General features: G+C 40.4%; 1 protein-coding gene across 3 annotated transcripts in view; it reads left to right on the top strand.

The window, feature by feature from the left end:
* MCC (MCC regulator of WNT signaling pathway) overlaps positions 1-18,469 on the top strand; it is a 542,131-nt gene that overhangs the window by 399,699 nt on the left and 123,963 nt on the right. For all 3 annotated transcript variants that reach the window (XM_064275031.1, XM_064275022.1, XM_064275034.1), the window contains one exon: positions 15,983-16,125. In XM_064275031.1, the coding sequence (XP_064131101.1) occupies positions 15,983-16,125 (143 nt within the window). The remainder of the gene's footprint in view (positions 1-15,982; positions 16,126-18,469) is intronic.

The following is an 18,469-nucleotide window of genomic DNA, read 5'->3' as shown; positions in this document are numbered from 1 at the left end:
AAAATTTTAAAGTATTTTCCTTCTCTCTTTGTGGTAGTTAAAAAAAAAAACTGGAAAGAAGCATTATAATGTTTCAGTGGTAGGCTCTGGTGGTTTAAAACATGTTTTGTTACATACGTTTTTTAAAGAGAAAGTAGTTATTTTTATATTAAAGAAACAAAGAAGTGGTGATAAGTGACTGAGCTTTCTAATTTACAAACACCCAAAGCTAGCCATTGTTAATAGTTATTATCAGTGAGAATTTCTTTAAAAAGAAAAAACTGAGTGCTTTTAACTGGAAGCTGGCAAATATCACAATCTTGGATTTTAAAAGGTGACCTGGGAGGTACTTATTAAAATTTAAGGAAACAAAGACAGAGCAGCTTGTGCAATGGATGGTAAACGGATAGTGGAAGACCATTTCTCTGCTATGTCAAGAATTGATTCAGCTCCCTTTTGACTTTATTTAAAATCAAGTCATTCCATGCAATAGCTTTTGATAGCTGATTTTACCCCTGATGACAATGGTCACTTCATAGCCCCATTAGTTAACTCTCTTGTTTACTTTCTGACAGTAAATAGGCTTAAAAATTACTCTGTCCTTTCATTGGAGATGTCTTCCCGGTTCAGACACTGGGGCCCAGGAGAGAGAATATGAATAAATGTCTTATTTGTCAATCTTATATCTTTTATAAAGATGAGAGTGAAGCAAAAAAATAAAATAAAAACAATAGTGCCATGGTTTCTGTGTTATGTACCTTGGTGGGTTGTTCATGGTTGAGGCTTTTCTACTTTCTGAAAGAACAAATTCATGTGTAAATGTATGTTCTGTGGCTTTAGTAAGTTTTACCAGCTCTCTAAGTATTACTCAGTGCTATGATTAAACTAAAATGTAAATGGTGATTGTGTTCATCAGAAATCATTAAAAAAAAAAAAATTTTAACATCTGTAGGGCAATTGTTAGAAGATTCATTCGTTATACAGGGTCATAAAATCAACCTGTAGGCAGAGTTTTGAGAGCAGTGATGGGAAGGGAATAGCTGGGTAAAGGAGCCCAATGTCTATATGATGGGGATAACAACATACTCTTGTATGAGTTTTCTATTGCTGCATAACAAACCACCCACAAATTTACTGACTTAAAACAACACCCGTTTCATTTCTGTGGATCAGGAGTCCAGACATGGCTTAGCTAGGGTCTCTGCAAGGTGACATTCAAGAGGTTGGCCAGGACTGGAGGCTCAGCTGGGGGAGGGTCCCCCTCCAGGCTCGTTGAGGTCTTTGGCAGAATTTATTTCCTTGTGGTTAGAGGACCCAGGGCAGTTTGCTTCTTCAAAGCCACCAGTGGATAGGAAGATTCTAGAATAAGTCTACTAGCAAGACGGAGTCTTAAATAATATAATGTAATCATGGGTGTGACATCTCATCAACTTTGTCATGTTCTATTAGTTAGAAGCAAGTCACAAGTCTGCCTGCACTCAGGGGAGGGGCTTACACAAAGACATGATTATAAGGAGGCACAGTTATCAGAGGGACCATCTTAACATCTGCCCCCTACAGCTTATTATTATATAGCACCACTATTAGCTTATGTCAGTAGTGATAATAATAACATTTCTTTAGCTCTATGTTGTGCCAGACAGTATGCCAAGTATTCCAGGTACTTTATTTCACTCATTTCTCATAATTGTCTCTGGCACAGATGCTATTAATATCTCCATTTTATCAATGAGGAAACTGAGGCTTAGGGAACTTGAATGTCTTGCTCAAGATTACACAGCTAGAAAGTACCAAGAGTCAGGATTTGAATCCAGTTTGGTGAGTGCTATGGGTTGAATTGTGTCCCCCAAAAACATGTGTTGCAAAGCCTAACCCTATACCTGTGGTTATAGTCCCAATTGGGAATGGGGTTTTCTTTGTTAATGAGGCAGTATTAGCGCAGGATGTTTCTTAAGTCAATCTTGTTTGAGACATAAAAGAAACAGATTGAGCAAGCAAAGAAGCAAGTAAGAAGAGATGCGGGAAGATAGATGCCAGGCCACATGAGGTCTCCAAGGAACCAGGAAACATAGCTGGAAAGAAACAAGGTCCTTCCCCCAGAGCCAACAGAGATAGAAAGCCTTCCTCTAGAGCCAACACCCAGAATTCAGATTCCTGGCCTCCTAAAATGTGAGAAAAAAACAATTCTTGTTTGTTAAAGCCACCCACTTATGGTATTTCTGTTATAGCAGCACTAGATAACTGAGACAGTGGGAATTCATAGCTGTACTACATCCTGTACTGCCCCTTATGCTGCCCAGGCTGCCCTTAGCATCCAAAGGGGACCTAGATAGGGGTGGGGCATGGGGCACAGTTTAATTGGGTTTAGATATCCCTACCGTTCCAAGTCAAACAGGTGCATAGATGCATGCATGCATTTGTGCCAACATTCTAAGGACCTGTGGAAAACAGGCTTGTGGCAAACAGGCTAAGATCATATATAGTCAGCCCTCCATATCTGCAGGTCCTGCATCCACAGATTCATCCAACTGCGGACCGAAAATCAAAACGTGAGTTTGCCACACGAAATCACTATGCTGAATCCACTTAAATGAAGTGATGTGTAGGCACGCTGTGCTGTAGCTGTTTCACAGATCCTTAGTTGTTTGAGTATTGATCACATTGCGTCTTGTTTGTTCACAACTTGTGTAAACCCTTTGTTTCTGTGAAAAAATGGCTCCTAAAAAGCAATGGAGTGGTCAAAGCAACCACTTAAAGGCTAAGCGTGAGGAAGCTGAGGAAAGTGAGAAGGAAGAGTGCAAGGCTAGTAAGGGATTGCTGGCTAGCTGTGTATAGCACTACTGCTTCAGGAACTGAAAGATCACAGGAGAACCACACTGCACTAATGTCAAGGCAGAATCAGCATTCCCAGAAGAGCTCAAGAAACTCATAGATGAGAAAGGCTACCTACCAGAGCAAGTCTTTAATTGTAATGAAACAACGGTTTACATAACATTTACATTTGTATTAGGTATTATAAGTAATCTAGAGATGATTTCAAGCATGTGGGAGGATGCGCATAGGTTATATGCAAATACTGTGCTATTTTATTTAAGAGACTTGAACATCTTCAAATTTTGGCATCTGTGGGGGTTCTGGAACCAATCCCCCATGGTTATCAAGGGATGACTGTATAGTACCAATTTTATGCTTCCAGCGTAACTGCTATTTATTTAGTACCAACAATTATTTAAAATTATCTTACCGTATTTTTTAAATACTACAGAAGGAAATATATCAAACAAACTCATGACCCCCTTTATAACCAGGTAGCTGTAATATGGAATGCTTTCTATTTCTAAGCTCTGTGCCTTTGAAATTTAACACCCATTGCCATCGAGTTGATTCCAACCACAGCGACCCTATAGGACAGGGTAGAACTGCCCCATAGGGTTTCTAAGGAGCAGCTGGTGGATTTGAACTGCTGACCTTTTGGTTAGCAGCCAAGCTCTTAACCACTGAGTCACCAGTGCTCCGTATAAAAAAAAGCCTCCTGAATTTTCTGTCTCTTGGCTTTCAGGGAGAAAACACAGTTTTCGTTAAATGTAACGCAGAACGTATTTTCTTTTATCCTTTTTTTTTTCTTTCTGGGATGTTTAAAGATGTAATTTGCATCTCATTTGCTTTGTTAGTGCTCACCTCCTTCCTCCTCCCAATTTGTTTATATTCTTCTTTGGTGAACTGCTATGGCTGCTTCACTCTTCAATGGCATTTCCATTTGTGCTAGTGCCTCTTTGTTTAACTGGCTTGATTTCCCCCACCTTCCCTTCAGGAGAAGCTGGGCAAGGACTTAGAATGAGGATGAAAACACCCTGAGAGGTATTACTAGCAACCAATTCAATGAGACCTTGAGAAAGTAACATCACTTTTTAGCATACTTAAAAAGAGAGTGATCTTGACCCCTTCACAGGATGGTTGAGAAGGGTTAACAAATTAATGATGGCACTGCATTTTTCAAAAATCTCATTCATGATGTTCTTAGGTTTGAAGTCTGAGACTAAAGTGATGATTAAAGTTCAGTGGTCTCTGTGGAGTAAGATAAAACCCAGTGAAGAACATTAACAAAACCGTAAAGCTACTTAGCATCACCACATTGCACAGAGTTTTTCCAACAGAGGCTCAAGTTTTCAGGCCAGCCTGTCTCAGGCTGGATCATGGCTTCATCCCTGGATTGCACCATTAGCAAAGAGGAGCCTAAAGGGCTGTGTTTCTGGTGGTTGTAATGACAATGTTGCTTGCCTTTAGTAAGCATTTTTCCACATAGGCAATTTCACTAACTTATGTGACTAGACACAGGATTTCTGTAGAGTTTTAATTTGTTTCATCATCAGGATCGGAGAGCTGAGATCTTGAAAGGAAACTTGATGTGTGTATTAAGTGTCAGAAGAAATTCAGGAAAAATAGAATTTCATCATATCCAATCTCTTTTTTTTTTTTTTTCCTTTTAAATTGAAAATCTGTTGTAGCTTGAAGTCCAAACTCCTAATGATACTAACCTCCAGAAATTCATAGCAAGAAAGATGCAGCAACCACAGGTTATCTGGCTATGATAAAACTGAATTTAGGCTGGGAGGAAGGAGGACACTGGATGCAATTTCCTCCAACAATAGAAAATTAGTAGCATGTTGCTGGAGACCATTTCTTATTTTGTTCAGCTGAAACTGTGTGGGGTGTTCCTGTACAGTAGGAAGAAAATAATAATAATCTCTAATGAGCAAGTTTTGTTAGAATAAGTTGTACCTCAGGCTGCTAAGTAAGTTGTTGCTGAATACCTGACTTGGTGGAAGCTATAGGGGATTTGAATTCCCCTTTTTTACACCCCCTTGCATCACCTTTTTCTGCTTCAGGGCCCCTGTGGGGCTGAGGAGAGAGCTGTCTGGGTGTTTCTATCTCTGCTTTGGTATAAGTTATAGTATTTGTGTTTTCTGGAGTTTCACAAGAAGTGTTTCAAGGCCCAAGAATAAGGTGGGACCACTCTGCACCACTTGAGATCCTTAGGTAAATGGCAAGGAGGAATAAGCCCACAGGTCAAAGAGCTGGAGGGGAAGAAGTAGAAGGGTGAAGACTGTGGCTACAACAGTTGCGGTCCTTGACGGCATAAACAGGAATCAGAGTATGCTTCCTTCTGCTTGTTACCTGGGTGCCAATATATCCATCACTTCGCTTTTTTTTTTTTTTTTTTTTTTTGCCTGTTTTCTCATGTATAAAATAGTTGTATCAGTCAGGATATGCAGTGATGACAAATAACCCCAAATTTTCAATGGCTTAAAAATTTGTTTCTTGCTCATGCTAGGAGTTCGCTAAGGCTGGCAGGGGCTCTGTGCTGCATTGTCCTCACCCCAGGCTCCCAAACTGATGACCTTCTACCATCTAGAAGGTTGCCGGTAGCCCTGACCTGGGGAAGAGAGTACGGCAAGTTGTACAGGGGCTCTTAAAGGCTTCTAGCCAAAAATGCATCTATTCACTTTCATACCTATCTCATTAACCAAAACAAGTCAAGTGGCCATATCTAGCTCAAGGGAAGCATGGAAATATTATCCCACCATGTGTTTGCATGGTGGTGAACACCCCTCCTAGCTACCATATGGGGAACTGATACTTCAAAGGATGTGTGCCCCACCTGGTACTCCTAGTGGAGCCAAGATGTGTATAAGAAAGTACTGGAGGGGAATAAACACTTGAGAAGGGAATGTGTTAATGGATTACAAGAAAATGGATGAGTCTTTTGTCATTTTTTTAAGCGCCTATAATTTGTAACTTAGAAATTGAAAAGCTTATGCAAATATTAAGTAGTAATCATAGAAGTTGTTGTGAGGTGCTGTTGAGTTGATTCCTACTCATAGAACCCTACATGGCAGAGTAGGATTTTCTGGCCGAAATCTTTACAGGAGCAGATGGGTGTGTCTTATCTCCCATGGAGCCTCTGGGTAAGTTCAAGCTACCATCTTCTGGTTAGCAGTTGAGTGCTCAGCGGTTGTGCCACCAGGGTTCCTTGTCATAGAAGTAATATCCCTTTTTCTGTTTTGTTGTTGTCACTGTATCTTTCTTCATGAGGCTTCACTGGGATAGTCCACAGGTGACTCTTACGTGAAGGTGAGGCATGAAGCTAGGCCCAGCCTAGGATGTTGGGAAACAGAACACCCAAAATCAAACGTGCTCTCAGCTTACAAAACGCTCTCACAGCTAGTGGGAAACAGGATGATGAGAGGCACAAGGTCTGTAACAATATTGGGGCCCCACTTTAAAGGCCAGTCCTGCCTGTGTGGCAGGACACCAGGGCCGGAAAGCCGCGCATGTGCACAGAATGGCTTTGTCTGTCCTGAGTACGCACCTCATCTTCCACTTCTCCTGCGCTGAAGTACCACATCCCTGGGATGCGCTCTTGGGCAGGAATGGGAGCTGCTTAACAAGGGCGTTGTGTTGGGGTCTTTGGCTCCTGCAGGTGACAGCTTGTTCCCTCCTACCGGCTGCCCACTTGAGAATTGCTGTTTTCTCCTGCAGCACAGCTTGGGAAATCTCGAGTGGTTTTCACTAAGCTTTGAGATCACTGCTGCCACATCCCTTAGACTGGGTGCAATGAGCATGCACAGAATGAGTGAAGTGTGTTTAATATGATACCTCAAGGGGATGTTGATTGATACAGATGAACCATGGGTGTTGTTTTCTTAGCCAGTCATGCATCTCAGTGCTATGAGTTTGATAATAATTTTCCAGTACTGCTAACCGAAAGATTGGTGGTTTGAACCCATCAGCCGCTCCGAGGGAGAAAAGACCTCAATATCTGTAAAGATTACAGCCTAGGAAACGCTGTGGGGCAGTTCTACTCTGCCATATAGGGTTACCATGAGTTGGAATCAACTCAACTGCCCGCAACAACATTCTCTTTTCAGTGCCTTCCTTACTCGTTCCCCCATGCACACTGCTGTCCATGTTTCTTGTTCTCCTTAAAAGAAATGTCTGGGATTCTTTCGGTCCACCAGGAAACTGTGACCACGTTTTTCTCCAAAGTATATGTCACAGTCACCTCTCCTACAGTACCTAACACAGTACCTTATATGTTATAGGAAATCAACAAACATCTAATATTTATAGAGAAAGTGGCACAGTGGTTGAGAGCTATGGTGAGCTACAGCTGCTAACCAAAAAGTTGGCAGTACGAATCCACCAGCCGCTCCTTGGAAACCCTATGGGGCAGTTCTACTCTGTCCTGTAGGGTTGCTATGAGTTGGAATCAACTTGATGACAATGAGTTTGGTTTGGTTTTTTATAAAGAAAGTATTAAATTATGGAGACTTTATACCATTTAAAAAATATAGACACTATTCAGTGAAAAATAGATAGCTAGATACTTGTAGAGAAACTTAGGTATTTAAACCAGATGTCTTTGTCCTCAGCCAAGAGAAATTTTTCTCCAATAAATTCTTGTTGCTACTCCTAAATGGGAACACCTGAGTTCCAAATATACATTACGAAGCTTTTTTCTCCTTTTAGCTGTAAGTGCTGTTCCACTTGACTGAATCACCAGGCTTCCTGTTGTCTCTTGTTCACACACACACCCTCCAGGCAGACTTTCCAGTTAGAGGCAGGGGCAAAGATGGTACAGTATCAAATAGCTTGCTGTCATGATCTAGGCAAAGACCATCCAATATATCTACAACCTGGGCAGCCCCACAGGATCCTAACCTTCTAGGCAGCTGAATACAGGCAACAGTAATGCCCAGAGTTGGTTTTGTGGTTATGAATTGATTGTGTACCATTTTTCTCATATAAACACTTATACATTTTTATTCTTAAGTAGATTTTGCAGAGCCTTGTCAGCCTAGGCGTGGCAGTGGTGGCCTGTTGGCCTGTAAAGACTGCAAAGGAAGAAGAGTGGGTGGAAAATTAAGGGAGGCTGAGAGCTCATTGAGGTTGGAAAGGGAAGTAGTTTGCTAAAGGGCTGAACATGGAAAATCTGAGAGGACGAACCGGTAACAGGGCAGTGGAGGAGTTGTGGCATAGATGAGATCCAGGCCAGGGACCAGACATTGTTCTGTCATTATTTTAAGACCTGGAATTGGTGACCTTTTTGTTGTCTGTATACGCACATATACACACACACAATTTAAGGTGGAAGTAAAGATCAATCATAAAAGCTCATAGATACTTTGTGGGGATTGGAAGGAGCAGTATTCTTCTGCTAGTATGTTCCCAAGAAATAAGAAGCATTTTTATTTATTGACAGAAATGGTCTTTGAAACACTATCATTTTTTTTTTAAATATTTGTTGTGCTTTAAGTGAAAGTTTACAAATCAAGTCAGTCTGTCACGTATAAGCTTATATACACCTTACTCCATACTCCCAATTGCTCTCCCCCTAATCAGTCAGCCCGCTCCCTCCTTCCAGTCTCTCCTTTCGTGACAATTTTGCCAGTTTCTAACCCTCTCTACCCTCCTATCTCCCCTCCAGACAGGAGATGCCAACACAGTCTCAAGTGTCCACTTGATAAAAGTAGCTTACTCTTCATCAGCATCTCTCTCCAACCCACTGTCCAGTCCTTTTCATGTCTGATGAGTTGTCTTCGGGAATGGTTCCTGTCCTGGGCCAACAGAAGGTTTGGAGACCATGACCACCAGGATTCCTCTAGTCTCAGTTAGACCATTAAGTCTGGTCTTTTTATGAGAATTTGGGGTCTGCATCCCACTGATCTCCTGCTCCCTCAGGGGTTCTCCATTGTGCTCCCTGTCAGGGCAGACATCGGTTGTGGCCAGGCACCAACTAGTTCTTCTGGTCTCAGGATGATGTAGGTCTCTGGTTCATGTGGCCCTTTCTGTCTCTTGGGCTCATAGTTATCGTGTGACCTTGGTGTTCTTCATTCTCCTTTGATCCAGGTGGATTGAGACCAGTTAGACCAATTAGATGGCCACTTGTTAGCATTTAAGACCCCAGACGCCGCATTTCAAAGTGGGATGCAGCATGTTTTCATAATAGAATTATTTTACCAATTGACTTAGAAGTCCCCTTAAACCATGTTCCCCAAACCCCCGCCCTTGCTCCGCTGACCTTTGAAGCATTCAGTTTATCCTGGAAACTTCTTTGCTTTTGGTCCAGTCCAGTTGAGCTGACCTTCCGTGTATTGAGTATTGTCCTTCACCTCACCTTATCTACTTAACTAATCAGTAAAAAACCCTCTCCCACCCTCCCTCCCTCCCCGCCTCGTAACCAGAAAAGTATGTGTTCTTCTCATTTTATACTATTTCTCAAGATCCTATAATAGTGGTCTTATACAATATTTGTCCTTTTGCCTCTGACTAATTTCACTCAGCATAATGCCTTCCAGGTTCCTCCATGTTATGAAATGCTTCACAGATTCGTCACTGTTCTTTATCGATGCGTAGTATTCCATTGTATGAATATACCACAATTTATTTAACCATTCATCCATTGATGGACACCTTGGTTGCTTCTAGCTTTTTGCTATTGTAAACAGAGCTGCAATAAACATGGGTATATCTGTTTGTGTGAAGGCTCTTATTTCTCTAGGGTGTATTCCGAAGAGTGGGATTTCTGGGTTGTATGGTAGTTCTATTTCTAACTTTTTAAGAAAATGCCAGATAGATTTCCAAAGTGGTTGTACCATTTGACATTCCCACCAGCAGTGTATAAGAGTTCCAATCTCTCCGAAGCCTCTCCAACATTTATTCTTTTGTGTTTTTTGGATTAATGCCAGCCTTGTTGGAGTGAGATGGAATCTCATCATAGTTTTAATTTTCATTTCTCTAATGGCTAATGATCGAGAGCATTTTCTCATGTATCTGTTAGCTGCCTGAATATCTTCTTTAGTGAAATGTGTGTTCATATCCTTTGCCCACTTCTTGATTGGGTTGTTTGTCTTTTTGTGGTTGAGTTTTGACAGAATCATATAGATTTTAGAGATCAGGTGCCGGTCGGAGATGTCATAGCCAAAAATTCTTTCCCAATCTGTAGGTGGTCTTTTTACTCTTTTGGTGAAGTCTTTAGATGAGCATAGGTGTTTGATTTTTAGGAGCTCCCAGTTATCTGGTTTCTCTTCATCATTTTTGGTAATGTTTTGTATTCTGTTTATGCCTTGAATTAGGGCTCCTAAGGTTGTCCCTATTTTTTTCTTCCATGATCTTTATCGTTTTAGTCTTTATGTTTAGGTCTTTGATCCACTTGGAGTTAGTTTTTGTGCATGGTGTGAGGTATGGGTCCTGTTTCATTTTTTTGCAAATAGATATGAAGTTATGCCAGCACCATTTGTTAAAAAGACTATCCTTTCCCCAATTAACTGACACTGGGCCTTTGTCAAATATCAGCTGCTCATACGTGGATGGATTTATATCTGGGTTCTCAATTCTGTTCCATTGGTCTATGTGTCTGTTGTTGTACCAGTACCAGGCTGTTTTGACTACTGTGGCTGTGTAATAGGTTCTGAAATCAGGTAGAGTGAGGCCTCCCACTTTCTTCTTCTTTTTCAGTAATGATTTACTTATCTGGGGCTTCTTTCCCTTCCATATGAAGTTGGTGATTTGTTTCTCCATCACATTAAAAAATGTCATTGGAATTTGGATTGCAAGTGCATTGTATGTATAGATGGCTTTTGGTAGAATAGACATTTTTACTATGTTAAGTCTTCCTATCCATGAGCAAGGTATGTTTTTCCACTTATGTAGGTCCTTTTTAGTTTCTTGCACTAGTACTTTGTAGTTTTCTTTGTATAGGTCTTTTACATCTTAGGTAAGATTTATTCCTAAATATTTTATCTTCTTGGGGGTTACTGTGAATGGTATTGATTTGGCGATTTCCTCTTCGATGTTCTTTTTGTTGATGTAGAGGAATCCAAGTGATTTTTGCATGTTTATCTTATAACCTGAGACTCTGCCAAACTCTTCTATTAGTTTCAGTAGTTTTCTGGAGGATTCCTTAGGGTTTTCTGTGTATAAGATCATGTCACCTGCAAATAGAGATAATTTTACTTCCTTCTTGTCAATCCGGATGCCCTTTATTTCTTTGTCTAGCCTAATTGCTCTGGGTAGGACTTCTAGCACAGTGTTGAGTAAGAGCGGTGATAAAGGACATCCTTGTCTGGTTCCCGTTTTCTCAAGGGAAATGCTTTCAGGCTCTCTCCATTTAGAATGATGTTGGCTTTGTCTTTGTATAGATGCCCTTTATTATGTTGAGGAATTTTCCTTCAATTCCTATTTTGCTGAGAGTTTTTATCATGAATGGGTGTTGGACTTTGTCAAATGCCTTTTCTGCATCAATTGATAAGATCATGTGGTTTTTGTCTTTTGTTTTATTTATACGGTGGATTACATTAATGGTTTTTCTAATATTAACCCAGCCTTGCATAACTGGTATAAATCCCACTTGGTCGTGGTGGATTATTTTTTTGATATGTTGTTGAATTCTCTTGGCTGGGATTTTGTTGAGGATTTTTGCATGTATGTTCATGAGGGATATATAGGTCTGTAATTTTCTTTTTTTGTGATGTCTTTACCTGGTTTTGGTATCAGGGAGATGGTGGCTTCATAGAATGAGTTAGGCAGTATTCCGTCATTTTCTATTCTTTGAAATACCTTTAGTAGTAGTGGTGTTAACTCTTCTCTGAAAGTTTGGTAGAACTCTGCAGTAAAGCCGTCCGGGCCAGGGCTTTTTTTTGTTGGGAGTTTTTTGATTAGCGTTTCAATCTCTTTTTTTGTTATGGGTCTATTTAGTTGTTCTACTTCTGATTGTGTTAGTTTAGGTAGGTCATGTTTTTCCAGGAATTCATCCATTTCTTCTAGGTTTGCAAATTTGTTAGAGTACAGTTTTTCGTAATAATCTGTTATGATTCTTTTAATTTCAGTTGGGTCTGTTGTGATGTGGCCCATCTCGTCTCTTATTCAGGTTATTTGTTTCCTTTCCTGTATTTCTTTAGTCAGTCTGGCCAATGGTTTATCAATTTTGTTAATTTTTTTCAAAGAACCAGCTTTAGGCTTTGTTAATTCTTTCAATTGTTTTTCTGTTCTCTAATTCATTTAGTTCAGCTCTAATTTATATTATTTGTTTTCTTCTGGTGCCTGATGGATTCTTTTGTTGCTCACTTTCTATTTGTTTAAGTTGTAGGGACAGTTCTCTGATTTTGGCTCTTTCTTCTTTTCGTATGTGTGCATTTATCTATATAAATTGGCCTCTGAGCACTGCTTTTGCTGTGTCCCAGAGGTTTTGATAGGAAGTGTTTTCATTCTCGTTGCATTCTATGAATTTCTTTATTCCCTCCTTAAAGTCTTCTATAACCCAGTCTTTTTTCAGCAGGGTATTGTTCAGTTTCCAAGTATTTGATTTCTTTTCCCTAATTTTTCTGTTATTGATTTCCACTTTTATGGCCTTGTGGTCTGAGAAGATGCTTTGTAATATTTGGATGTTTTGGATCCTGCAAAGGTTTGTTTTATGACCTAATATATGGTCTATTCTAGAGAGTGTTCATGTGCGCTGGAAAAAAAAGTATACTTTGCAGCAGTTGGGAGGAGTGTCCTGTATAAATCTATGGGGTCAAGTTGGTTGATTGTAGCAATTAGGTCTTCTGTGTCTCTATTGAGCTTCTTACTGGAAGTCCTGTCCTTCTCTGAAAGTGGTGTGTTGAAGTCTCCTACTGTAATTGTGGAGGTGTCTATCTCACTTTTCAGTTCTGTTAAAGTTTGTTTTATGTATCTTGCAGTCCTGTCATTGGGTGCATAAATATTTAACGTGGTTTTGTCTTCCTGGTCAACTGTCCCTTTAATCGTTATGTAGTGTCCTTCTTTATCCTTTGTGGTGGATTTAACTTTAAAGTCTATTTTGTCAGAAATTAGTATTGCTACTCCTGCTATTTTTTGCTTGTTGTTTGCTTGATATATTTTTTTCCATCCTTTGAGTTTTAGTTTGTTTGTGTCTCTAAGCCTAAGGTGTGTCTCTTGTAGGCAGCATATAAATGGATCGTGTTTCTTTATCCAGTCTGAGACTCTCTGTCTCTTTATTGGTGCATTTAGTCCATTTACATTCAGCGTAATTATAGATAAGTATGTGTTTAGTGTTGTCATTTTGATGCCTTTTTGTGTGTGTTGTTGACAATTTCATTTTTCCACTTACTTTTTTGTGCTGAGACGTTTTTCTTTGTAAATTGTGAGATCCTCATTTTCATAGTTCGACTTTATGTTTGCTGAGTCTTTATGTTTTTCTTGGAAACGCTATCATTTATGGACTTCTTTTATTCCTTTTTAAGTGTAGAGGATTGTAGATGGGTAAATTCATGAGAAGAGTATTTGTGGCTTATTACAGTCGGGAGACTCAGGTTCAATTCCTAGCCAATGCACCTCATGCTTAGCCACCATACATCTGTCATTGGAGGGCTTTGTGTTGCCATGATGCTGGACATGTCTCAGTGGAACTTCTAGAGTAAGAGACTAGGGAGAAAGGCCTGGCAATCTACTTCTGAAAATCAACCATGAAACTCTATGGATCACGACAGCCCAATCCACAGCCAATCATGGGGATGGCACATAATCAGGCAGCATTGTGACCCATTGTGGGCGCAATCACAACAACAGTCTAGTTCTGTTTAGAAAAGCCTCCGTGTACATGCGGTTTTTCACTTGGCCTTAATCCTTGCTCCTGATTCCATTTATTCCCTGTGTTCTTCATCTTGAAAACCCATTGCCATTGAGTCAGTGACCCCATGTATGTCAGAGTAGAACTGCATTCCATAGGATTTGCAGTGGCTGTGATCTTATGGAACTAGATCTCCAGGCCTTTCTTTCACAGCATCAGTAGTTTGATTTGAACCACCAACCTTTCAGTTTAGCGTTGTTGTTGTTAGATGCCATCAAGTCGACTTCCGACTCATAGCAACCCCATGTGACAGAGTAGAACTGCCCCATAGGATTTCCTAGGCTGTGACCTTTTATAGGAACAGATCGTCAGGTCTTTCTCCCAAGGGACCATTGGGTGGGTTCGTGCAGCTAACATTTTGGTTAGCAGCCAGGCACTTGACCTTGACTGAAGGTTATTTGATGTTTCAGCTTGTCCCAAAGAACAGTAATTCATGTCACCATTTCTCTGAGAGTGACTACTCCATGCCTCCTGTCTTGCTTCTGAAGCTCAGAGCAATCCCCAAGCAGTAACCACTGTAATACTGGTCAAGCTGATATTAAGGGCTATGTTCATAGGTGTGGTCCCTGCCATGATTTATGCTGACAGCATTTGTCAGACCTCTTTATCGTCAGACCTCTTTGCCGAGTGCTTCTTTTTCGGTACTGAGTTACGCTTAGCATACAGTTGTTCTTACCTTTGAAGCCTTTTTGTCCCGCCCAGTATAGCCTCTGTGCTATGCTACTAAAAGTGGGGGAGGGTGTTAGGGTTGGTAGATAAGAAGTCTTACCCTTTCCTGCCTGCTACCAGCTGACAGTGCAAACCTACAAAGCAGGCTCTTGGCATTAGAAAAAAAAATCTTGTTGAAAATGAAATTAGAATTCCTCTGCTAGACAGGAAATTAATTGAGGCTGAATGTAGTAGACAGAGACATAAGCTGGACTACTTGTGTCATCACTGAGGAGTGTTCTTTATAATGTGAATTAGATTAGCTGCACAGTGACTGGCAGGGGTTGGAGGGAGGCTCAGGAGGGTGGAGAAAAGAGGAAGAGGTGAAAGGGGCTCCTTAGAATTTAAACTCTGGTTACAAAAATGTATTTATAGTACCTATTGCCTCTTAGTACATCAAACGCTGAGTAAGCAAAGCTCCTTAGCCTCTTTTGTTATTATTTCTGCAAAGTAGCCATCCTGACACTGATGACATTGCAGTTCATTCATTCCAAGCACTTACAGATCATCACAGTAAACCAGCCATATGCCCGGTGCTTAGGGCTAAACAGAGACCCTGGGTGATGCATACAGTTTGCGTCCTTGATTGCTACCTGAAAGGTTGGAAGTTTGGATCCATCTAGAGGTACCTTAGGAACCCTGGTGGTGCAGTGGCTGCTAACCAAAAGGTCAGCAGTTTGGAACTGCCAGCTGCTCCACAGGAGAAGGATGTGGCAGTCTGCTTCTGGAAAGATTTACAGCCATGGAAACCCTATGGGGCAGTTCTACTCTGTCATAAAGGGTCACTATGAGTCGGAATCAACTCAACAGCAATGGGTTTGGTTTTGGTTTTAGACACACCTTAGAAGAAAGGCCTGGCAGTCTACTTCTAAAAAAAAATCAGCCACTGAAAACCCGTTGGAGCACAGTTCTACTCTAACACACGTGAAGTCTCTACGAGTCAGCATTGACTCAATGGCAACTGGTAGAGCTAAATAATGAAAACACTTAGTCACTGCCTTCGAGGAGCTTTTAGTGTCTGGTAGGAAAGAATATTGGAAAGCATTATGACTGCAGATAACATAGCCAGGTGAGAAATAGCATTAGAACACTTAAGATTATTTAGTCTAAAAGCAGCTGATGCGTACCCTGACAAAATCAGCAAAAAAAGGAAGGAATTGGTAAGAAGAGACAACTGAATAGCCATAAAGGAACTCTGGGAGCAAGTTCTAGGGATATGGCAGCAGCAGCTAAGGGGCAGTCTCTTCAGGATGCTCAGTCAGGAGAATCAACTCCAAGCAGCCTTAGGTTCATCCACTCAAGACTAAGTCCTCAAAAGAAGATAGCTGAGTCCAGTTTGGGCCGCGTCCTCACTTCTTGGCTCGGGCGAAAGTAGGGTACTTGTATAATCTCACAAAGACTATATGCAGTGTTTCCCCAAAGAAGGCAAAAACTCAGATGTCCACCATGGACATTGTAAAATGTAGCTGTTAATGTGGTTCTTAGGATTGCCAGACAAGTGAGCAGGCAGGTGTTTTATTTTGGGCATACTCTGTGTTGAGGTTTTGATGGGTTGAGGCCGTAAAACTTGAAATCACTCATCTATAGGGGCATCAACTCATTGGCACTTCTATTCTCTGATCCTAGTGTGAGCAGTCCCACCTCATGAGAGAGCATGAGGATGTCCAGGAGCGAACGACGCTTCGGTACGAGGAGCGCATCACAGAGCTCCACAGCATCATCGCAGAGCTCAATAAGAAGATAGACCGTTTGCAAGGCACCACTATCAGGTAAAGAGGGTCCAAGTCATGGCTTTCTCTCTGCCCTCTGTGCCATACCATGGGTCTTGGAGTTGAAGTGGTCCTCCTGAAATTATGATGATGTTTTATTTGTAACTATAATTTTACGATTTATAAAGTACTTTCTCTAGGCTTTATTAACTATGAGATTTCACCTCCCTTATCCTGTTCCGACATTGATCCGCACAATGGAGGTAGACAGGGTAAGAATAAACCAGTTTATGGATAAGAGTACAGACTCTCTGAAGTTAAGTAAAGTGCTTTATTAACTGGTTCTAAATGGTGTTCCCGTCTGTCTTGGAGACCAGCATACCTACCCCCCTCTCTTTGGTTCATTAGGTCCGCTCTAGATGTGTAAGCTCTGTGCCTCCCTGGAGGATCTTAAGAGATTTGTGGATGTGGCTTATAACTAAGCATTACTGTAGGCTTCTAGATAATCTAATAATATTTTGAGCTTACTTCAAGTTGCTTTACCATCACTGGCTTATTATCCTCTTACCTGACTCCTAAGATAGGAGGCAAGATGTGATCCATCATTTTATTGATGAAAAACTGAGCTTGAAATTATTAAAGGACAGCTTTGAAGTTATACTTAGCAAAGGGTCAGAGTCCAGAATATTTCTGCCTTAATTTTCTTTCCATAAAAGTGACTGGCAGGCACTGTGGAAAATAGTTCAGTGTTTCCTCAAAAAAGTTAAACAGAATTTGACTTTATGATCCAGCAGTTCTACTCCTAGGTATATTACCAAAAAGAATTGAAAGCAGGAACACAAACAAATACTTGTACACCAAATGGTCTTTGCAGCACTGTTCCCAATAGCCGAAAGGTAGAAACAGACTAATTCCATCATCAGATAAATGGATAAACAAAATGTGGTACGTACCTATGATGGAATATTACTCAGCCATAAAAAGAAACAAAGTCTTGATACATGCTTATAACATGGATGAACCTTGAAAACAATATCCTGATACCTCCTTTGCCATGAGACCAGAAGAACTGGATGCTGCCCAGCTAGCATTACTGAAGAGTTTGACAAAAGATTCCACAGAATACTGATCAAAAGGAGAAAAATGTAAAACAGAATTTTAAATTCTCACAGACTCCAGACATCCTGGAGCCATGAAGGTTGGATGAGCCCCTGAAACTATTGCCCTGAGATAATCTTTGAACCTCAAACCAAAAATAATCCATGAAATCTTCTTAAAACCAAACAGTAGTAGTTTAGCTTAAATAGTAAAAAAAAAAAAATGCCCGCCTTGAGAGCATTATGCTCTTTTAAGAACTGTCTACGCGGAATCAAATTGACAATAGCAACTGGAAACATTAGATAGGAGTCTTAGGGGGCAGTGAATTTATGGTAATAGGGGAGGAACAACTCAGAAAAGGAGGGAGAGAATGGTTGCACAACGAAGAATGTGATCAATGTCAACTTAATGGTACATGTAGAAACTGTTGTATTGGTGTATGTTCTGCTGTGTATATTCTCAACAACAGCAACAAAATAAATAAAATTATTAAAAAAAAAAAAAAACCTGTGCTTAAAATGCTATTTTCAGTGAAAAGGAATTGGGAGTTTAAAGAGGGCAGTCTACATTAGAAGCCAGACTATAACATTTCTGAGGGTTACAATTTGATGTTCAATGAATAGATTTAAACACTGTGTGTAAATCAATAAATAGTTCATGAGAAAAAGAAAACATTATGCTGAATGAAATAAGTCAGTTATAAAAGGACAAATACAGTATGACTCCACTTACCCGAAATATCTAGAGTAGGCTAATGTATGGAGACCAAAGATTATTAGTGATTACCTAAAGTGAGAGGAAAGGGGGGAAAAGGAACTATTGCTTAGGGGGCATTGGGCTTCCTGTTAAAAGAGATGGAAAAATTTGGAAACAGGGATGATGGTTGTACAACATGATAATCATGATTAATGTCACTGAATTGTACATGTAAAAAATGTTGAAATGGCAAATGTTTTGTCGTATATATTTTTATCACAATGAAAAAGGGCAGGATAAAAAAAAATGTAGAGGCCATTAAACTCCCAATTTTGTAGACATATATTCAAACCCATTGCCTTCAAGTCAATTTTGACTCATAGAGACCCTATAGGATCCAGCAGAACTGCCCACTGGGCTTCCAAGGCTGTAGTCTTTATGGAAGCAGACTGCCACATTTTTCTCCTGTGGAGCAACTGGTGGGTTTGAACCGTTGACCTTTCGGTTAACAGCCAAGCGCTTATCTATTGTTCCAGCAGGGCTCCTCATATTTATATTTAGAAATAGAAAAATGCTAGAAATAAATATACCAAGATATTAGTAATAGTTA

The sequence above is a fragment of the Loxodonta africana genome, chromosome 2, assembly GCF_030014295.1.
Source record: "Loxodonta africana isolate mLoxAfr1 chromosome 2, mLoxAfr1.hap2, whole genome shotgun sequence".
NCBI classification, from domain to species: Eukaryota; Metazoa; Chordata; class Mammalia; order Proboscidea; family Elephantidae; genus Loxodonta; species Loxodonta africana.
Note: the sequence above shows the minus strand (reverse complement) of the source record. Positions and strands in the feature narration are given on the sequence as shown.